This window comes from Perca flavescens, chromosome 12 (assembly GCF_004354835.1).
Source record: "Perca flavescens isolate YP-PL-M2 chromosome 12, PFLA_1.0, whole genome shotgun sequence".
Taxonomy (NCBI): domain Eukaryota; kingdom Metazoa; phylum Chordata; class Actinopteri; order Perciformes; family Percidae; genus Perca; species Perca flavescens.
The window spans coordinates 4693250-4716800 of NC_041342.1; the positions used below are offsets into that span (position 1 = coordinate 4693250).

The following is a 23551-nucleotide window of genomic DNA, read 5'->3' on the forward strand; positions in this document are numbered from 1 at the left end:
TGTGTGTGTGTGTGTGTGTGTGTGTGTGTGTGTGTGTGTGTGTGTGTGTGTGTGTGTGTGTAACAAGGCTGGGCCAAGTAAACAATGCTCTCTTATCTCAGAGAATGGGCTCTTAACCCAGACCACAGGAGCAAAATAGTAACTTTCACCTCACACTGGAGAAGGTGACATCCTCGCTAATGGTGTCAGAATCAAGAGAGACACAGAGAAAGACTGAGAGAAGGAGGGGATGATGGGAAGAGAAAGAGTTAGAAAGAAGAAATGAAAGACAGAACAATAAAAGACTAAATTAGAGAGTGAATGAGAGAGAAAATTGGGGCATGCGGGTCAGTTCATAGGAAAGAGGCAATTAGCAGAAACTCAGCAGATTGGATGTGGAGCAGCTAAATGTGATACGTGTCTGCTTGTCACACAATCTCATCTCGTTTCCATAACAACATCGAAATAGCCAACTTCAATCTGTTCCCATCACCAAACAAGACTCCATTGTGCTGACTGGTTCAGCATTTACAATAGAATGTTTTCCATTACCCGAAAATATTCAATTTTGAAATCCTATTGCGTTTTCCCATCATTTTCATTTATTTTTATAAAAGCACAAATGCAACCACAAGAAGCCACATTTTAGCCATACTTGTTTCACTGTTGCTTCTATTTTCCCCAGGGAGCAATTGATAGAAAAGTTTTGCAGCAGTGATGCAAAGTGCATGGCGTGTTTATTTTGGTTTGTAACATGAGGATTTGCTCGTTCTTGTAGCTTCTTCTAAAAACAGGATGCTACCAAAAAAGCTTCCTACGAGCCCTCAGCAAATCCCCTATTTCCACCGCAGAATGATAAATGGATGAATGAAAATGGATGAAATTGCTCATTTGTTACATCCCCTCTACCTCTGCTCACTGTTGGTCTGATCATTTCTGTCCCTCTCTCTCTTCTAGTACTGTAGCTGCCTCCCATTGTTCCACTTAAACCACTGACTTAAAGCTTTTTGGATTAAGTAGATGCTTGTATTGCTTTGGACGCCATCTGACAAGGAATCTCTTTCTCTTGAGGTGAAGCTAAGTCAGCAGCTAAATCTGCATTTTGCAAACTGTAAAGATTTTTGTCTATGTGATAACAAAAGAAAGCACTTTTACTCCAAGTGTGTGTGTGTGTGTGTGTGTGTGTGTGTGTGTGTGTGTGTGTGTGTGTGTGTGTGTGTGTGTGTGTGTGTGTGTGTGTGTGTGTGTGTGTGTGTGTGTGTGTGTGTGTGTGTGTGTGTGTTGGCATATGCATTTGGCACACTGCATTACATATATGAGTGCATGAGATGTGTGTGCCGTTGAGGCTCTGCACTGGGAACATCCGAAGGCGTAGCAAGTTGAGAGCGAGTGAGTGAGCATAAACTAATAATACCACCATCCGCAGCATTTTTAGTTGTCATGGCGATATGCAGTACTGTATAGTGTAGCCAAATATAGTGTAAATTGAATTGTGACGTCCCCTAGTTGCAAACATCCAATGTTGTTGGACCTCTTTCTTAGAATAATACACAAACCCACAAACAGCACGCATTCAGGCCAAAATCTATGACGTAACAAAACATGCTGTTGTTGCTGGCTTAACAACTAACAAAAACAGATTATTTCTGGTTCCTGGTAGTGAGACCCTGGTCACCTGGATTGAAGTTCATAACGGTCATTAGGCAGCAGAAGGCCTTTTGACAGTCCAGAAGGTTTGAGGGAGATTCCACTTGATTGGTTCAGAGCTGCGCTGCAGATGAGCAATGCAAAAAAAGCCCTTCTGTCGGTTCCTTTGGATGCAGGCTTATCAGTGGCCAGCAGAGAGAGAGAGGCACTCTCTGCTGTGTATACATATATGTGTTGACAGTGTGAGTAATGCATAAAGCAGCTATATGTGTGTGTGTGTGTGTGTGTGTGTGTGTGTGTGTGTGTGTGTGTGTGTGGGTGTATGCATTTGGCACATTGCACATGAAATAGCCTGTTTGCGTCGGAAGTTAGGGCTTGGCAAGACAAATTCAATATTCAGGATTTATTTTCTATTGTTGTAATCAAGCCATAGGATTCTATATCATAATCATTATGTTGTATTACATTAACACTGCAAAGCAACTATGTCTTGCGATTTCCTCTAAAATCCTTGCAATGCACTTGAACATTTTTTCAGTTTGACTTCTTCATTTTGATGAATACCAGTGAACAGAAACTACACCTAAAAAGATAGTGTCTTTTCATCAGTATTGTATGTGGTTCATACTGGCCACTAAAAGGTATACCACACTTTGTCTTGTTGCACAGTGACACACAGTCAAGCCAAATTAAAGTTTTGGAAGAAACGTTAAGAGTTTCTTTTCCGTTTGAAGCAGCCCCAGAGCGACTGTCACCTCTCATTCATGAATGACTAGTTTAAAGGGGTGGTTCAGAATTTTGGACATAGGACCTCATTTCCAAGTTAGCTAGTGTGTTTATTTATCAGTGGAGACCGTTTTCAACACGTTTCATCCAGTCCTTCCAGTTGCAGAGTTCGCTGGTGCTAGGCTAGCGCAAGTAAACAGTATATGCTAGCCTGCCACTAAAAACCTTACCCACTCCGCAGTACACCCGAGGCAAATAATAATACGTGTTAAACGGTCTCCACTGATAAAGAACACACTGGCTAACCTGGAAACCTAAAATTCTGAGCCACCCCTTTAATCCTTTTAATTAAAACTTATTCCCTCTTTTAAGTCCCTCTAGTTAATAAACCAATGCGCTATCAAAGCTTAATGAAAACATACTGGTGTAAGTGACTTTTGGGTAACACTATAATGTCTCCTGAGTCATTGATGGGTTTCTTCAGCTTAGAAGTTTAAATGTAAAAAGTTATGAGGCGCCCTGGTAGCTCACCTGGTTAAGCGCCCCATGTACCCAAGGCTCAGTCCTTATACTGCAGCAGTGGCTTGGGTTAGATTCCAACCTGCAGCCCTTTGCTGCATGTCGTCCCCTCTCTCTCTCCCCCCTTTACTGTCTACAGCTGTCCTACCAATTAAAGGCCAAAAAAGTCCAAAAAACAAGCTTTAAAAAGGTTAAAAAAAAATTACTGATGACATGTGGTCTGTTATTTTTGATCGGAAAATACTTTGTTGTTATTATATTATATGTCGAGGCCTTAAAACAACTCAGTCAAGAACACTTCCTTTACAATAGTGTGGCGGGGAATACACTGCAGATTCTTTTCACATATTTAGCATGAAGCATTTTTCTTTGTACCACAAATCATTCAGTGGGTTTAGACAAGGTGTACGGAGGCTTGTGTGATTGAATATTACACAGAGGGCTGCAGTTTTTAGGAGCTGTATATAGAAGACTGATGCAACCTCTGTCCACAAAAAGATAACCGATACTCTGCAGCTGTGGCACTTGTCAGGGTGTGCCATAAATCATAATTTGCTTTGTTGTTTATCTCAGTGTGTTAATGTCTGTGTTTTGTAGTGAACTTGGATCATGTGTGTGCATGCGCGTGTGTGTGTGTGTGTGTGTGTGTGTGTGTGTGTGTGTGTGTGTGTGTGTGTGTGTGTGTGTGTGTGTGTGTGTGTGTGTGTGTGTGTGTGTGTGTGTGTGTGTGTGTGTGTGTGTGTGTGTGTGTGTGTGTGTGTGTGTGTGTGTGTGTGTTCGCATGACTTCATGCGTGTTTGCAAACAGAGCCCATCATGCTGCTTTTGCTCAGAGACACACTGGCAGTGTGTATCCAGCTCTCTGAGTTGATTTTTTACCCAGTTTTGTTTTTATCATGCATCAAAAGTCTTCATCACCCTTCAGTAAAACAGTTGTATTTTATGTTCCAACATCATTTACATCATTCAGGTCATGTTCCGTTCTGCTGTGATGTATGGTTCTAATAATATGAGCCAGGGTGTTGCACAACAGGAGCCTTGTAGCACTGAGCTCCATTCTGCCTATTGTCCAAACAAGCCCCCAAGGATAAGATTTGCCCCAAACAGCCCGGATGTTTTGCATATATTTTGCATTTTAATTAAAGGTCACAACTAAAATGGTTTTTTTGTGAGCATAATGGTTTAATAATAGTGTTGCTTTGCAAATGCAATTTTGACCTTTTCTCCTTAAGTGGCCTCCATAAACCGACTGTAATCAAAAGATTATTGAAGTGATGAAGAAGAAGAAGAAGAAAACACAGCAGCATGTCTATAACAGTGCACTGGTCTTCGTGTCAGTTTGCATGTCGAAGTGTCCTTAGGCACAATAATGAACCCCAAATTGCTGAGAAGGCTGTGCCATCAGTGTGCAAATGATTAGATTAGATCCTGATGAGCAGATTGGAACCTTGCATAGCAGCTTCTGTGTTTGTGAATAGGGTGAATGTGGCATGTAGTATAAAGTGCTTTGAGTGTCGGAAGTGAATTGAATTGGAATTGTATTGAAAGGATAGCCCCTTGGGATGTAGCATCTCATTTCCGAGGGGGTCCTCTAAACACATACTGTATATACAGACAGAACAGCTTAACACAAGTCCATTTACCATTCACCAATTGAATATAATGATGTGTAAATTACGAAACCATGCTCGTTGGCTTGGCTGAAAAAGGTAAAACCTCAAATAATCAGATAAACATTACCAGTCAAATGTCACTGACAACAGAAACTAACCTTACAGAAATGCTGTGAGGTTTAAAACAAATCCAGTGTGTACAAGTTCAGGCTTGGCAAGATACTGTCTCGATATTTAGCATTTATTTTTTATTATTGTAATCATATCGTAGGCTTCTATAATATCATAATTGCGTTGTAGTGTAACAATGACACTACAAAGCAACTATTACGTCTGATTTCCTCCAGAATCATGTCTAAGATCCATGACAATGCAGTTGAAAATGTTTTAAGTTTGACTTCTTCATTTCGATGCATGCCAGTGAACAGAAACTAAACCTAAATAAATACTGTCACATACTTTCTACTAGTACTGTATGAAGGTTTTCCAGTTATCATGACATGCTTTTTATTCTCCACATTGCAACGCTCTGAATCAACCACTTCAGATCTGCCCACATGTTTTTCAATACAGGATCAACCCACAGGCCACTAGCTTCAATCATGTGTCTCTGCCGAAAATACAGTTTTTCTGTGTGAGAGTCTCTACCCATTGGTTTGGGTTTTTGAATAGCCTTTTAATACCTACCAAAAAATTAAAATAGTGTATGCATAAGAGAGTCTGTGTATACTGAATAAAAATGAAGAAGAAAAAAAACCCTGAAACAATGTCGACTTTGGCCCTGTGGAAAAACAAAGCACAAAGTCATGTTGGGACTCTGGCTCTTTATTGCACACACACACACACACACACACACACTATACAAACATGCACATCGTGCAGAGCCCTCTAGGGAGCCAGCTGTCATTTCCTATTTCCCATTCTGTGTCATATAGAATGCTTCATTTGGAAAGGGCTTGTGATCTCCTTAGACCTGGGGCTTGGATTTACAACTCTGCAAGTCTCAGTCTGTTACTAGTGGCTCTTGGTTTCTGTCTCTCTTTTTAACACTCTTTTTCCTGCTGTTCTTCATCCCTTTCCCTTCTTCTGTCATTGGTAAAGATTCAGCCATTTCAGCTTCATCAGTGATATTTGTCCCCTGCAAGTCTGCAAATCTATTCTTTTTCCGCCCTCAAAGTGCTTGATTTCACTTCCCTACTTTCTTCCTGCCCACACAGACCCTGGCTTTGATATTTTTGGAATATGACCTGCCTTTCTGCCCTGCACTGAATTATTTTGAATACAACAGTATGGTTGCCATCAGAAGAGCGGTGGGAACTGAGGAGGTGGACGTTGTCTAATCCCTCCGCCCATCAAGGTTGGCTTGTGTGGGTTTGCTTAGTCTACATTAATCCCCAGCGAGTTTTACTCAAAACCTTAACAAAAGGGTTAGCTGACAAATATTGATGTGAGCAATCCAGTATCAGGAAATAAATCATAAGAAATACCCGGGTGTGACTTGAGAACCATATTAAGTGCTTTCCATGCGGGGAAAAAACAAAATCCTCCCACAATAAGAGTTCATTCCTCCACAGATTTAAGCACAATAAATACAGCCAGATGTTTATTAACTTTCAACTGAGGATCCACTAAGAATAGCATGGGCTACATACAGTAGCAGCTCACAGGATCTTCATAAGCGGTGACAGGATTGTGTGAGGAGGCGTTTTCAAATGACTCATTTGTCATTTTACTTCAAGGCTTTCTTTTGGGCACCATCCAAGCATGAGGGACCGAGCCACACTCACTGGCTTCCAAAATTGTTTATGTGCAGGTTTGTAGAGACAAGTTGTCCTTTCCTTGTGTATGTGTGTGTGTGTGTGTGTGTGTGTGTGTGTTTATCTTACCATTTACAATATAATATATAAAGAACTTGTGCCTCTGCATCCTAATTGCCCTATTTGTCTCTCCCACATGCTCACAGAGCACCCATTTTCTCCTAAACACAGTTGTTAATTTTCTTTCCTGTGTTGTGCATGACATACTGTAATTCCCTGAATCATTAGCTTCTTTAGCAGCGTACCTCTGCTAGCACCCCTTTCCAGACCTGAACAGATCTTTGAATGTGCTATTAGCCATCTGTGTGGTTAATAATCAGGTATGGCCAATGCTGCTGCTTCAATGGGGACAAGAACACAGCAGCGAGGCGGCTTTTCCGCCAGCTGAGCGTCAGCTCTGTTCTTCTCCTATCATTAAGGCATCCTGTATGCATTTAAAACATCACACAAACAATGCAAATATAGCTTATGGAGGATCTCCAAAAAGAAAGTTAGCAATTGTCCAAGGACAGCCAGCTATATATGGAAATGGAATATTCTTGCAAGCTTGTTTTTTGTGGAGATAGTATGCATCAATGTGCCACTGTAAACATAAAAAACAGTATCAATTAAGACCCAAGGCAAATGTATGTACAATTTACAACGATTCCAGGCTTTAAGCATGCAGATGCTTTACCCAGAGTGATGTGCAATGAATGCAGCAGTGAACATTCCTCATCATCAAGGCAATTTGTCCTCAATAACCTCCCGGCTGAACACACACACATAGATTCAGTCAGTCTCACACTTCTAACCTATAATACAGCCCCTCCCCCCACACTTTCATGGATCAGAACCCCCTCGCTGATGTATAATACATCAGAGAGACCGAGGATACAATATTCAAACTCCTCCATCATATCAGAGACCAGAGACCAGAACACATCCTACGATCTGTGACTGCGGAGAGATCTGTCTCCTGTCATTCTGTCATCAGTACCTTAATTACACAAGACATCATAGAATCCATAGATGTATCCCATCAAGTCGTTACAATTAAACACTTTCCTTTATATGTGTTCCTCCTTTATCTCGGCAGCTCAGCTGAACTACTGACATGATGACTGATGCTTCCCCATGTTGAACGCCTAATTGAATTGGCTGAGGGCGCGGTTACAGGCACGGGCTGGGATTAGTCCGCCTTAAGCTCGATGGGCACAGGCCATGAGTTGTCAGGCACGAGAAAACCACTGCTGGCATTTCTTACAGCCTCATTCCTCAGAGTCTGAGGATTGTGCCTCGAGGTTACAGCTAGCCAAAAGACAAAACAAATGGTTAACTTGTATGTTGCTAAGATGCATGAGCTACTAGCTTATGTAATAAGTTAGCTAAGGATGTAGATTAATTTAGAATAAATCTACAGATGCAGCCGTATTTTGGAGGTGCAGTAGTATTTTGGAGGTTTTATTTCCATTAGAGTAAAAGAAGACATGGAAGCAAAATAGACCAAAATGTCCTGCATTAAACTGTAACTGTAGGCTCCTCATCTAATAATAACAGTGTTGCTTCATTGCTTCGTTGGTGCAGTGTTTTTTCCTGTAAAATCAGTTTAGTGTGAAGATTTTTCAAAAAGATTTTGTTGTGTTATTTATTCCAATTATCCCAAAAGAAATAAAATGATTTATTGCCATTTGCAAAATAAACAAAACTATGTCCCTCTCCTTGATGCAGTCACTTATTCTAAAGATATACTTGAAACTAGTATCATAAAAAACATGCACATTGAGGCAGAGTTTCCTTTGCTGTTTGTGATTAACCTGGTGAATACTAAAAATTCTCTGTGTGAACTGATTATTTTGTTGAGTATTTATTAAATCTATTTAACAATTGCGTGAGGTAAATAAGAAAAATTAGTAAGGTGGTCAGAGTTGTGTTAATATAGTTAACGTTTTGTTTAAATTTAAAATCAATAATTATTTATTAACTATTAGGCCTTTTTTTTCCCTTGAGCCCCTGCCGCCCAAAATGTCTGGCCGCGTTTTTCTGTCCGAGCCCAGCCCGCGTTCGACAGAGTCGTAACCGAGCCCGGGCCGAGCCCGACAGGCATTAAGATATTTATGTCCTAGCCCAACCCGAGCCCGACACATCCTCATTTTTTTCTCAAACTAATGACACATGTACATTTGTGTGTGTGGAAAGCCCGCTTTTATTAAGCAACTGTAGGAAGGCATTCAGAAATGTCAACAGATGAGCGCATCAGTGCACACGGGGCAACAAGCACACGTTAAAACAGGGGCGCAGTAGCTACATAATATGTTTTAAATTTAAAATGTTCAATGCCTTATCGCGCTGATGTGACTGAGCCCGACCCGAACCCGAACATCATTTCTAAATATGTGTCCGAACCCGGCCTCGGGTTGGGTATCCATCCTCTATTGTTCACGTCCCTGCCTCAGACCCTAATTGGAGGTTGTTTCTGTGTCAAGAAATAAGCATTTGAACATACTCTCCTCTCAAGTTGAAGAGTGTTGTGTGTGATATCAGTGGCTCTGCATGTGGCCTTGATGGTTTTGTCAAATGAATGTGTCTCAATTTCACAGCATTTTGCTTCAAATCGTTTTCTCTATCAGATGGCTGCCCTCGCAGGGCTGTGCATCACCTTGACGCAGTTTTCTTTTCCTACAGTCCACACACATCACTGTGGGAACACACCTGTGGCGTCTGGAGGCAGAACAATCTGCTCTTACAGTTATCGCTGGTGTTAAGTCATTAAACACTTGCACCACATGAGTTCCCCTCTCAGTTGGACATTATGCGGCACAGATTGAAAAACTAGAAGTGGAGCGCCGAGACTCTGAGTTGAGGATGGCAGGAACTCTTTAGTTTCTCTTCCATCGCGTTACTGTAATGAGAGCCAAAAGTGCTGTATTATTTTGCCGTAGATCAGCTGGATGTAAATTAACTGTATATCAGAAGGTGTACCATTGCAGAGTGACTAGGTAGAGGGATAGGATGGAGAGAAAGAGTGTGCGTGTGAGGAGCTAGGTTGAGAAAAGCTGTTATGATACTCCCGCAGTGCTTGAAAGCGAGCATGGTTGTCTGCATTTTATGGGTAAGACAATAGCTGTAAAAAGACTTAGGATTGAAGTGTCGAAGGCTCCGGGATAAAAGAAGAGGCAATTGAGTGAGGGATGAGGGGGGTAAAGAAACAAAGGGCAACATTTGATAAACAGTAATTGGATTTTTTTGGGTATGAGTAGAATATATTTTTCAAGTTCTTTAGAGGGCCATCCTTTTCTTCCAGAAAAGGTGGGATCCATATTGATGGAATAAATCAAGTGTCCTCCCCCCTGTAATATCTCAATTCTGATTCATGTTTGCAGGTGTGATAAAGGTGACCCTCACATCTAGGGATTCTCCTCTTGATCAAACATGACAAGCTACCTAGATTGTTATTATTACAGTAACCCCTGCATACTGCAGTTACAATTGATTGATGAATTGATTTTTTTGTTGTTGCCTAAGCTCCACAATAGCAAAATTGCTGTTGCTGCTCTCGAGTTATATGATATGGAAACAATATAGATTTTTTGGGCTTTGTTTAGGCAGAAAATCTTTGTGTGCCTGAAGCAAAGTACAGCGACGCAGTGATTGCAATCACATTTGACTGAGCCTAAACAACGCTGTTTAAAAACAATCATATCATAGTCTGTTTTTCTTCATAGGAACCTGGGGAAATCTGGGTTGCGTGTCTCCTGTCTGGGGCTCGGTGAGTACATTTAATTTAATTAATTACAGTGAAATGTCTACTAATTTCATAAGCATCCAAGTGCAAACTCAACTCATCTGTGTGTGTGTGTGTTTTATATTATTTCACCCTATTTTGAACCTCATGCATTTTTTATACTTATGGCGAGTCATCAGAGACAACACAACTGTTTGCAGTTGCAGAGTGTTAATATTTTTCCTGTTAATATTTAATCAATAGCACTGGTTTTAACAAACAAGTTGCTTAATTACCACACAATTTTAAAGCACACCAGAGGGTAAATACTCTCATTCATCCTAATATGTCTGATTTATTTAATAGTTTTCTGTTTTTGTGTTTGTGTGTGTGTGTGTGTGTGTGTGTGTGTGTGTGTGTGTGTGTGTGTGTGTGTGTGTGTGTGTGTGTGTGTGTGTGTGTGTGTGTGTGTGTGTGTGTGTGTGTGTGTGTGTGTGTGTGTGTGTGTGTGTTGGCAAAATCTTTATATGTGTGTATACTGTGTTGCAGCGTGTGTGTGCCAAGTCGCTTGATGTCTCTGAGGATAAAATAACTTGACAAAGCAAAGGAATGATGCAGTGCTGCCCAGGCCCAGCAGATACAGAACGATGGAAAATCTGTGAATAAGTTAGTAAATCATGCCTGTAGTGATATATTTTAAAGATTTAGCACCATTACATTCAGCAGCAGAAAGGAATAGTAAAGAGGTAACGATCCTTCAACTTAAAAGAATACGTTTTGAGCCACGATATTTGCAAGCCTCGGTCATGTGGCAGTGCCCTTGAGCAAAACATTGATTCCTCCTTATGCTGATTTTCAGTAGAGGAGTTAAAAGAAAACAAGAATTTCAATGTGGGGATCAAAACAGAGCTATGTGGGTGTCTGTTTTATCCTCTCAACTGCATAATCGTCTTTTAAAGGAATAGTTTGACACTTATTTAATTTCTTGAGACTTAGATGAGAAGATTGATACCCTCATATGTGCTACTTCTGACTGTTAGCTTAGCCTAAAGACTGAAAGTAGGGGGAAACTGCTAGCTTAACTATGTCCAAGGGTAACACATCTGCCTACCAGCTCCTCTTAAGCTCACTAACATGTTATATCTCATTTGTTTCATCTGTACAAACACCAAAGTTGTCGTTTTATGTGCTTTTATGTGTGTAGTAAATTTCTGGAATCTCCGCCTGGTTGCCTGGCAACCTCACAGTGACGACAAGACTCAAGGCTAATCGTCACTGTTTTTACACCTCTGCATTTGTACGGATTACACAAAATCACAATGGCATGGGAATTGGTGAGGTTTAGAGGTTCTGGGAGATTTTGTAACCTACAGACAGTGCTCCCGGTTTCCTCCGTTGAGTGCAGAATGTTTACATATAAATGAACGTCTGTTACATTTAACCCCTTGACGAACGAGTTCACACAATGCTGATTAAGCCTATCAATAGCCAAAATAAATCCAGCTCTGTGTCATGTTTGTGTGGGCACGGCGTTTAGATGAACGGTGTTCGGCTTCCCTCTATGGCGCCCATGTAAGGAGCTCAGAGCAGCAGAGGTGTTTCGCATCATCTGGAGGACTGAAGGGAAGCCAAACATCGTTCATCTGCCCATACAAACATGACACAGAGCTGATTTAAAGTCAGCAATGTATCCCTTTAAGTATGTTGACCGTGTGGAATGCTAACAAAAACCGTGTTCAGCCTATGCTGTTGGCGGAAGAACAGTGGCGTAATTGCTTCTTTTTAGAGAAAGTAAAATAATACAGTACATCATTGCAGTCTGTGCATGTGTTTGTATATGCATATGTCATGTGTGTATTCACTTGTGTGCGTCAATTGTAAGAGGACCTGTTACATGGCCTTAGACTAAACCCTGACTGAACCCTGAGTAGGGGGAGTTTATTGATAGCCTACTGCTATTACTTATTAAGCCTCTTTTAGCTTTTGGCAAAAGACAGGTGTGGACTGTTGGTCTGCACGCAGTGGCCCGTTTTAGACCAGAAGGAAAGAATGTGAAAAAGAAAGGTTACAGGCAGGATAAAGAAGCATACAACAGACTTCCCTGAGTGAAGGGTATCTCTGAAGTTGAGCTTTTTAAATGATGAGAGGAAAACGAGGAAGTAAAGAATAATACATAAATATGAATCCAAGTAACTGTCGTCAGAAGCTGCAGAGAGGACAAACGCTAATTTGTTTACTCTAGCAAAATGCAGTGATATCTCCCCACCTCTTTTCTCTGTCGAATGGAACAAGAAAACAGAATTTCACTTAAAACTGTTTACATGTCTGTCTGCCCCAAACTGTGGAAAGAATGAGGAAATGTAAGCAAACACAAGCATAATGTACGCACATGCACTAATTCCCTCAAAGGAACAAACACCTAAAGCTGCTACACTTTGTTTCACATAAAAATTCTGCACATAGTAGCTTTCTCATAAGAAACTCATACGCCATGTTTTCTTTCAATCTGAAACACTCAACCCTGACATTTCTGTGATGGCTTTAGGGCGGGGGCGTTTTGCCAGTAATAATTAATGCACCACTAAAACGTTTGTGAGCATAGTTTTTAATCCAAAAGGTCTCGTATGTTTTTTTTGGTCCAAAACTTTGACATTGATGTTTTCTTCAACAGGCACATGGGTAACATTTGGAGGTCAGATCTCTGATGAGGTAAGCTACATGTGAAATATCGTATATGAGCAGATGTTGGCTTTCATTATTTTAGAACCTGCAAATACAACTAGTGAGCACTTGTTGCAGTTTACAACCCCCAATTTGAAGCCCCCATGGGAGCAATTTAGTGGATGTAAAATAGTGTGAGTAGACCATGGTAATCATTCTAGTAATAATTAAGTGTTAAGTCCCTGTTGGTTCTACCAAGGCCAAGTTGTAAGGTCTTATTCCTCCCAGTCACAAGTTTTGAAGCAGAAGACCTCTTCCAGTGCCTTGATCCGGCCTTGAAGGGGGGAAGCCATTGAATTGGAGACAGCTCATCACTACATGTTTTCTACTGGGACTAAGAGACACAAACAAACTCACCAAAACAAAACCTAGTACAGAAAGAGACAAAATTAGGCTTTCCTGACAAAATCAGGCTTTCCTGACAAAATTAGGCTTTTTGTGTATGGCTCTGAATAAACTGCAGGCACAAGAACTAGGTCAAAATAGTCTGGGAAATATATTGAGCAGTAAACAACTTTAATCAACAAGCAGCCATTACGGTTTTCTTGATGAGGTATATCTCCGTGGAAAAGAGATTTACTCTCCTTGAGCTTCTTCAGGAAATTTCCCCAGCCAATCCTTTTTTAAGTGTAATTTTGGGTGGGTAATATTTATAGTCGTGTGTTGCGCCACACTAGAGGGGAAACCTTTCTTTTCTGTGTCAGGTGGCAGAGCAGCTGATGACTATCGCGTATGAGAGTGGGGTCAACCTGTTCGACACGGCGGAAGTCTACTCCGGGGGGAAGTGAGTGATGTCTCAGACTTGTTATCTATCTCACATAGCCACAGAGCGATCTTCTGGCCTTGTCAGCCTTTTTCCCCATAGGACACAAGATATTAACAAGGTTCAGCACCAGACCATAAATTATTCACCTGCAGTCCCAAAACGAAAGGTAGATTTACATAATCTTATTCTGTCACATATGACTGGAGGCTCCTCATTATGTTCACAGCTCAATCTAACTTTATAGGCCTGGACATTTGTCTCGCTGAATAATGCGGGACAGGCTGTAGATGTATGGGGATGAATAGTAATTTTAAGGTTGCTGGTGAACATCAGGCATACACTACAGGTGTTTATCCTTTATCTTGTACTCCTGCTGATTTTTAATCAGGTATTCAAGCTGCAGATGTGTGGTAGATAACAGTCACGCTTACATGCTCTTAAAATAAATGGCAGCCTGAGATATAATCTCATTGTGTATTTTTTTCTTTAAAGAGCAGAGATAATCCTGGGAAACATCATCAAGAAAAAGTGCTGGAGGTAAAGTACAGTCTCTCAATATTCTAAATGTGTTCTATGAATAGGTTTTAGATTGTGCATGTGCTTATCCACTACACGGCCAAAAGTATGTGGCTAGGCCAAAAAAAATAGGTTATCTTATTTTTTTTTTTAAATGCATGCAGTCTTCTGAGGCTGAAGGGATTATGTTATGTGATGTTGGGTGGTAAAGCCTGGCTCAGTGTTGGTGTTCCAATTTTTTTTATCCCACAGAAATGAAAAAAAACCATGGTGGCACACTGTAATGTTGGAACAGCAAAGGTATATAGTATCTGTATATAGCTGTGTCGCTAGCATGGATGAAAATGAACTTGACCTTGTGTAACAGAAATATGTTTTCTTTCTCATCCCTTCAATTATCTTGTGAACCCTCAGATTTATGTTAGGATCCCTTGTGGGGGGATCCTGACCCCAGGTTCGGGAACCACTGGTGTCAAATATCATTGTATGCTACAACATTAAAATGTCCTTTTATTGAAATGAAGGGACCCACAATTTTGGCCACATGTTGTTTGTTTCATGCTTGTGCTTAACATGTTCGTATATGTCTGCTTTCAAGCATTGTACATTGTGAATTGAGAAGGTGGAAAGTGCAGAATATGTATCCATGTCATCTTTCTTGGCAGTCTGTAAACGCTAATTCACTAAAATCTCCTACCTAAATATAACCAAGTAAAAGCATAAAATGTGCTCATGCCTGTGGCTTACAGTTGAATAGCAAGCAGCTAATGGTGAGTGTGAGCTTCTATCTGCATCACAGAAAAGATCAGCTCCATACATCTATACTGCATGCACAGCCACACTGCAGTGATAAGACTCAGTTGTGTGTATCTCTGCCTGCCCTCACGTCAACTCTGGCTCGGTTTTAAATTATTAATCATCAAGCATGGGGGATTTTATAATGATGGAGTTATCGCGTTTTCTTTGTTTCTTCAAAGTTACACGTTTGTTAAAGGAGTGCAGCCCATCTGCCATTTCACGCTGCAGGATAGAAAGTCACTGGAGAACCCTTGCATGTCCATGCACATATGCAGACATGGACATACTGACACACAGGCATCTTTTTGAGAACAGCTTTAAAGTCCTTTTTTATGTCTTTTTGATGTGTCTGTCTGTCTTCCCTCAGGAGATCCAGCCTGGTGATCACCACAAAGCTTTACTGGGGAGGAAAGTAAGTGTGTGTGTGTGTGTGTGTGTGTGTGTGTGTGTGTGTGTGTGTGTGTGTGTGTGTGTGTGTGTGTGTGTGTGTGTGTGTGTGTGTGTGCGTGTGTGTGCGTGTGGTGTGAGCTGTCCAGCATGTGTGTTTTCCTCCTCAGATGTTTGGACTAACAACAGGCTGCACAATAAAACATTAGCCACAGAGCGTGACATGGCATCGACCATTTTGGAAAACTCACAGAAGCACAGACATGGACGACACTCTAGAAAAATGAGTGACACACATGCATTTCAACATGGCCATGTTCTCACCCCCTCTTGCTTCCCTTCAAACCCTTCCTCAGCTTTCTTGCCAAACTGCCAAGAATAATATCTGCTTCTTCTGTCATGCTGAAGTATTCTGCTCTCAATCCGCATTAGTCACATTCCCTCTGTTTCTAAAAGTCCTCAGGCTCGCACTGAAGGAAGTAGAAGCTCCATAAGTAAATCCACATTCTTGTTCTGGTTTTCTTTTTAAGTATCGTATGTAGATCAGTGGAGTATGGCCCAGGTGCGATTGTGAAAATTTAATATAAGCTCTTCCTCTCAGACTATCATCAAGGTACCAAATCCGTCTCCACTACAGATAGATTTCGAGAACAGCTACTTAACCCCTCGCTGAGTGAGCTGTGAGACTGTGCCTGAGAGGCCTGTCAAGCATCAAACCACCCAAACATACAGTAGAAATTTGCACACTTTATTCCCTATTGCACTTCCCTACCCTTTTGCACAAAATGTAAGAAGACATGATGACATGGAGGAGGGGCAGCATATTTTGTGTTTGTACTTGTTATAACCTAGCTGGAACACCACAGGAAGGAGGGAGGCCGAAAGAGAAAGTGTGAAATGTAGGATGAAGACGAATAGCAGGCAACTGAGCAAAGAGAAAAACACTGGAGCAGAAAGGAAAGAAAGGAGTTAAGTGGAACAGGAAAATGCAGGCATGGGGAAAATCTGAAAGTAACTTAGTGAACACAGGTGGGGGCCGTGGGGCATCTGACAAATCACTGAAGCACAGTTTTGGAGATTTCCAGGTGTTTTGGGTTTAACGGCCCACAACGTCTTTGTTTTGGTTGGGTCACTACTCTTATGAGCGTCATTTTTAGACAAAACCAGTAGCAGTTATTTTTAATTTTTTTTTGAAAAACAGCTTTGTTAAACCCACGTAAACTACATGCTCAGCGTTACATGTCAGACAGATAAAGTTAGCGACCAGCAAGTGAAAATAGTGGAGCATTTTGCAGCTTCTGAGTCAGATATTTCCCTCAGGAGTTAGTGGACTCTAAAACAGATATAAAAGGAAAAATGAACAATCAACTTTTTGTCCGGCGGCCAGAAACACGACTCCAAATCAATGCTAATGTGGCTCCGTATGTGTAGGTAATTGTTTGCTAACTCGTTCGCCATAACAACTTATTTAAATTATGTTAGTTTTTGTGTGTTGTTTGTTGCACTGCAAAGTAGCACCAAATCAATAGTGTACTTACAAGTGAAATAGGCTACCTGCATTCAAAGCTGTACTTTAATAAAAGCACAGAAATATTAGCTACACATTGTACAAAAGCATCAAAAATCCTGAATGGCTCCTTTTAGAGTGCTATAAATGACTGACCTCAAAGAGGCATGTTTGTGTTGAAGATTGGGGGTGCTACATCAAACTACTATACTATTACCTACTATACAAGGAATAATATATGTTTTAGGTAGCCTAGTTAAATGTTCAGTAATGTGAAATTTCGCATTATGGCATGTAAAACTTACCAGTAACTATAGATAGATAGTCAGATGTAGTGAAGTTAAAAGCCTAATATTTCTCTCTATGTGTAAGAAGTATTAAGTCGAAAATGTAATCAATTACAAGCAATAAGTACATAAAGTACAGCAGCCTACCTGAGTAAATGTACTTTGTTATGTTCCAGCCCTGCATCTAAAAGCAAAAAATGTAAACCAAGCGATTGTCCAGTTTTGGCTGAGATCTATTTTCAACTGCAAATCCTCAAAGACCTGCAAATCCCCAAAGACCTGCCATTGGCAAAATTACTGGCCATCAGGACAGACGGTGACAACAAGCCTTGTGTTTGCCCGCTGCACAGACCCACTGCACAGTTTGTTCTATAGCTGCGGGCACACTGCGGAGCATTGAGTGGGTGTATTTCTCTTCAGTGATTTGTTTGTTATGCAGGCTCTTGTTTGGCATGTTTAATGATCTGCTCCAATTCAAGAGAGCTGTGTGTACGTGCATGAATGTGTCTCCTTTCTCTCCTGTTGCAGAGCAGAGACAGAGAGAGGGCTCAACAGAAAGCACATCATTGAAGGTAACAAGTTGATTTCCTCTCCGCTGCTTTGTCCTTCACATCACCCCATCACTCGGAGCCCCGCCGCACTCCTGTAATCTCCCTCTTTTGTCTCTTTTTTTCTCTCTGTGTTTCTCTCTGCTCTTTGATTTTTATCAGCAGGTGCACCCAGTGAATTTGAAAGTAGTATTAGTCTTGGGTACATCAAATCTCGACAGATGTTTTGTTTTTTCAGTTATAACACATTTACAGGTGTCTTTTTGAGGAAACTGTTGTATCAAGGTTCTCCAAGATTTCTAGCATCCTCTCCTCTCCTCTCCTCTCCTCTCCTCTCCTCTCTAATGACCTACCTCTCTCATCCCATTATTGGCTTGCTCCACCTCAACAACTTGCCATCCGGTCCACAGCGCAATGCACCTTCTGCAGTGACTCAGCTCTCTCCCACGTTATTAACATTCACTGCAGCCTCTGCACATTTCCCCCCCCCCCCCAAACAATGGCAGGGGGAATATACTTAAGAAAGTCTGCCAGTCCAGATGATAGGCAGCATCCATGAGAGAAAGCTGCAGTGTCCACGTCACTACTGAAGTGGTAATGTACATGTCACCACAGGCCACAGGCCACAGGTAACATTTACTAGGAACAACGGGCTGGCAAAGTTAACGATCAATAGCAGAGATTAGCACTGATGAACTCTGAGGTGTAAGGAAATGTAAAAGTTACCCTTTTCCTCACAGGACGAAGACATTCCTTGACAATTTCATCGTTTCAAGGAGACTTTCGTAGAACACATAATGAAATGCATTATTCATCGCAGATGCAAGTAGAATAGCTTTGTTGTTCAACATCTTTTCTCTGTTCCAAAAATAGACTTCCTTCATAGCCAGTAAACCCCAGCTAACAAGACAGCAGAAACTGCTCGCGACGGCGGGGCAGGCTCAGATTAGGATCCATGTAATGGGTGTTTCTGGGGAGTGCAGATGACAGAGGAAGGAATAAGTGGTTGGAACAGCGGTGGGGAAAGCGTATATCTCAGCTGGGATTAACTGGCAATGATGAAGGCTCTGGCATTAATCTGCCATGCACCCTCACACATACTCGAGAAGGCAAGAGTGTCCTTTTACTTGTGTCTCTATTACACTGCTGTCCTCCTTTGTGACAGTCTCCTGTGTTCGCTTTTCATCTTTCATCTGGTCTTCTCTGTGTGTGTGAAATCTGGACTGATATGCTCACAGTACGTTTTTGCCATCTCTTATCCTCTCCCTGATGTACAGTGTTTCACTTACAACAAATACCGAAAGCTGAGCCGGAGAGAAAGAAATGAGCGCAACGATATTTTTTTCTGATCTCTCGTCTTTTTTATCATCCTCTCAGCTTTGAGTTGTTTGGTTCCTCCACCACCTATCAAAACAGCATTCATTTATGTAACAAGGATCAACGGTTGCACAGATGCAGGGCTTTTTCCACATTGATCTACTTACCAGGAGATAGTGGTATGAACTCAGCTTGACACTGATTAACCTTTTAAAATTCTTTTGAATCAAATATAATGACTATTTATGCACTGAAAAAGATGGTATTGTAGCTGTGCATAAGGGACAACTAAGTATTTTTGACAGTAACGTTACCTGAAGATCTAAAGAATATTAATCAGTTATCAATCTATTGTTTCAATAATAAGCAATGTGTAAGGTCCTTTTTTTAACACAGTTTATATCGAAGTAAAAGGCCAACATGTCAATTTGCATTTACTTTGAGTCACTTCTTGTACGTGTAAGTAGGTCAACCACATTTACTATTTCACAAAAGAGTCCAATTGTTTAAAGCAAGACATATGTCGCTTTTGCTGAAAATTGGCCACTGTGGCTAAATTGTGGCAGTTATGACATAATGCTAAATGAAAAACCACTACTACAGCTGTACAGGACCAGCAAGGGGCCAAGAGTCATAAAGACAGCACACTGACTCAATAATGTCCAATACTTGGCTAACATTAGCTACCATAAGCTACTGGTCATACCAGACCAAGTAAGGCTGTAGCAATAAAACTAATTAATTAGCGCGCTGAACTGAGAAACAATTCCTTTTATTGCTTAGGAATAAGAGGCAGAATGTGTTCTCTAAAAAGTTACCTAGTCGTGCTTTAATTAAAACAGAAAGAGACAAAAACTTGATATGTCTCAAATTTCAACTGTTTGCATTTTGAATTCATGGTACTGAAATGTGCTGCTGAGTCACAACACAAAAGACATTTTAACATGCCATACTGTAGCATACGGAAACGCACAGGTGTAGCTAAACTCGCAAGCAATGGCTGAATTCCAAGCAGGTGTTCAGTTCCTGTTTTTATGCATGCATGCTCACTGTTGTGATCCACCGGGACATTTTAATGGAGTGGAGCCATTGATTAATGTTAGGACTTACGCCTGTGCTTTTCCTGCTACAACAATTCAAAATATCTGCTTTGAAAAAGATCTATTAACAAAACCTGACCTCATGACTTCCAGCCTAACAGCTTTACCTTTTGCTGGCCATAAAGACAATAAGATTCAGTGATGAAACTGAAAAAGAAACCTTCTGAGACTTGGATTAACCTGCCTTAGTCTCAGTTACAGAGAGAGACAACAGCCCAGTCTTCAGGCACCACCTTTCTTTATCCCCCTGTCCATTGAAGTCCTTAACACCACCTGAAATATGTGTATGCTGCAGCTGTCCTTCTTGTCGATGATCACTTTTATATACTGTATTGTACTCTGTGTGCACTTTTCTGATGTATTGTGGGCATGTGTAATTGATGGATAATTGTATCTGTTGTATTTTTGTTTTGCTGTGATTTTGTACTGCAGACACTGTGATGTCCAAGGCAAATTCCCCACTGGGAGAAGTCTATCTTATCTTAGTATTTAAAACACAGATATTTTTCTTCTTCATAAACGAGCACTCAGTCAAGCATCATCATTCACTCAGTCATAAAATGAAATAGTCAGAAACAGCATTATTTGCCACTTCGTGGGGCATTAGATTAGCACTCTCCCTTTGTTCTAGGGTGTGGGCTGCAGCTGCTGCCTGGGAGCCTCTGCCAAGCGCCACACAGCACCAAACGCACGCACCTTACTCCCCACGAGACTATCCCTCTCCAACACTGCACCAATGTATCTATGGGAGGGAGAGAGAGAGCCTGTTATTCTGAAATACAACATGTGGCAAAAATGACATTCACAAGGAGATATTACCCATATTACACTGGCAAGAACACCTCCGGGGTTCGTATGTTCTCCAGAAAGAGGCTGGCAAGCTGAGTCTCATCAAACAACCATGCCTGAAACAGAGAATACACCACCAGTTTAAGGAACACATTTTTACTACAGTTTTTAATTTAATATTTGAAAACTTTGAATTAATTTGTTTAAAAAAAATTATGTGAGGTGATAAAGACATTTGGCAAATGGGACTTGTAGTCCCAAACCATGACTCCTACTAGGTAAACCAGACAGAATATGACAACTCCAATTCACGTGCAAGCTGGATCAAAAGACGTGCCAGGCCAGATGCAGCTAGCGGGCCTTGAGTCACATGTGGTCAACTGTCACTTTGCCATTTTTATGAACATGTTGACTTTAAATCCCCCAGGATCTAACTCACCTTATGTGTTCTTTTACCTGATGCCATTGTTTAAATGAGAAAAAAACTAGCACTCTTGAATACATGGAGCTGGACACCATCACAAGAATCGCTAGAATCAATATTGGTTGGTGGCAGAAAATTCGGTTGTTGCAGGTTTATGCAAGCTGCAAACAGTCATAGTTTAGCAAATATAGCGTATATACATAACCGTGTCGAAAGGTGTCAACATTTTTTACTCGCTAGCATGTCTAAATGATATTAAGTCTTCTTGGTCCACTGATATTAGGAGAAGTATTTATTAGTAAAAGGGTGACACTCAGGGCTTATGTGGGCTATGTTGAATCCTTATTTATAAGTGTGTCAGATCAGCCTGGTCTCACAGAATTCCGTGAAATGAGCACAAACTGTTAACAGTGCATTACGTGGTGGTGGCACGGAATGTGTGAAAATTCCGTGTGGCCACCACGGAAAACAATGCCAATGTAAAGTCAAAATGCGAGAAGATGACGTAGCACTAAGATAACTACGGTATCGAGTAGTATGAACGCCCGAAAATCCACATAGGGAGGTTGGTTGGGGTGGTGGATGGGTCAAACACAGGACTTTCATCCAGGAGACCGGGGATCATGTCCCGCGTGTTACATTTCCTAAACCGAACTGTCGCTTTCTTGTTTTACTAAATGCAACCGTCCAGTTCTTCTTTTCCTAAACTCAACCGTCCCATTGTTGTCCCGTGTCCCGTTATTGTTTTCCTAAACCCAATCGTCCCGTTGTCCCGCCACGACCTCTTCCTTAACTTAAGGGGCCATGTTCATTTCACGGGAATTGTTCCATGGGCCCATCACAGAATTTTCGGCAATTCCGTGAAACTGCCGCAGATTTTGAGTTGAGGGGCCGTGTTCATTTCACGGAATTCTGTGAGATCAGGTTGGTCAAATCACCCTTTTGGAAATCAGAAATATTTTTTTTTATGTGTTACCGCTATGAATGGTAACATCTATTAGCACTACAACAGATGATGCTCAATGCTCATGACTGTTTTTTCTTTTTTTCAACTGAATTACATTACTTTCTCAGCATCTTCTTTCCTCTCCTCTCACTTCAGGTTTAAGGGGCTCCCTCCAGAGGATGCAACTTGAGTATGTGGATGTGGTTTTTGCCAACCGGCCAGACAGCAACACTCCCATGGAGGGTGAGTGATGGCTGACCAGACCCTGGGATTTTCTAGGGACAAATCAAATAGGAACAATGTTGTTCTGTAACATGAGAAGGTGATAAATACTGACTGCTGCCCTCGCTGGACTAGTGACCTTTGTCTTTGACCAAAGGGGTTTGTCTTTGAGGTTGTGTGTGTGTGTGTGTGTGTGTGTGTGTGTGTGTGTGTGTGTGTGTGTGTGTCTCCCTCTGACATGCACACATATTTAAAGTAATCTGACAATCTTGCCTCCTCTCTCATCCTCTATTTTAGTCAACCACTCTCCCTCTCTTTCTCTTTCCGTCTCTGTGGGATCACTAGTTTCCACAGGGTCTCTGAGCTACGCCCGCTCCCAGCCCTCCCTGTTCTTCAGAAGCAGGATTATCTGGCCCCCCAGGGGGTAGCTGGTGTATTTTTGGGCTGGTCTCACTAGATACAAGCCCTACTGTGCGCTCCATTCCTTCAACACTCTACTGCCTTTCCCACACATCTACTTTATGTGACCATTTATTTCTTTTACACACGTCCAGTTTCTTCCTCAATTACTTCTACTTTGTGAGGTGGCCATCATAGATACTTGGGCCGCTCTTTTATCCAATCCTAGACTCGCATTGCCAGACCTATCTCCACAGCGCTGTGAAGTAAGGTCTGGCTCTACCACACATACATTCCAGGATAGGAGAAAAAAAAACGTTCTGGCTCGTTTGCATTTCTTTAAACCAATCTTGGGCCGTGCTAAGCTCCGGACGCAGCGACAGTGGCTTTGCAAAATAGTCGTTCCCGGGGCCTTGCTGTCACTGGTTGAACAGGTGACTGGCAGGCAGATCCTGCGGCCTGCTCCGTCAAACCTTCTAGTAACCAGTCTCTGCAGATATACTCTGCAGAGGTCAATACACCATTGACAACGGATGTAGAGAAGTCTAATCTGATTGATAGATTAATTTATCAAAACTGCACAGAGACCGACAGACAAATATAAAAATAGATAAGATGTTTTTCTTTCAGCAGCTCGGCAACACAGTCACTCCATTAATCAGTGTAAAATATTGTGCACATTTTCATCATCCTTAATTACAGCAAAGCAAGGTCGCAGCCATAAATCACTGCGTAGAGGGTCAGTCACTTTTAACAACTTGAGAGAGAGAGTGGGACTGCATGTACAGACCCACACAAAACTGAGACTAAGATTTTCTAAA

At 41.4% G+C, this 23551-nt stretch overlaps 1 protein-coding gene across 2 annotated transcripts in view; it reads left to right on the forward strand.

Moving 5' to 3' along the window:
- The window catches only part of kcnab1b (potassium voltage-gated channel subfamily A regulatory beta subunit 1b), a 36739-nt gene that overhangs the window by 7394 nt on the left and 5794 nt on the right, over positions 1-23551 (forward strand). For both annotated transcript variants that reach the window (XM_028593260.1, XM_028593261.1), the window contains exons 2-8: positions 10005-10048; positions 12675-12712; positions 13429-13508; positions 13983-14027; positions 15172-15216; positions 17514-17557; positions 22266-22352. In XM_028593260.1, the coding sequence (XP_028449061.1) occupies positions 10005-10048; positions 12675-12712; positions 13429-13508; positions 13983-14027; positions 15172-15216; positions 17514-17557; positions 22266-22352 (383 nt within the window). The remainder of the gene's footprint in view (positions 1-10004; positions 10049-12674; positions 12713-13428; positions 13509-13982; positions 14028-15171; positions 15217-17513; positions 17558-22265; positions 22353-23551) is intronic.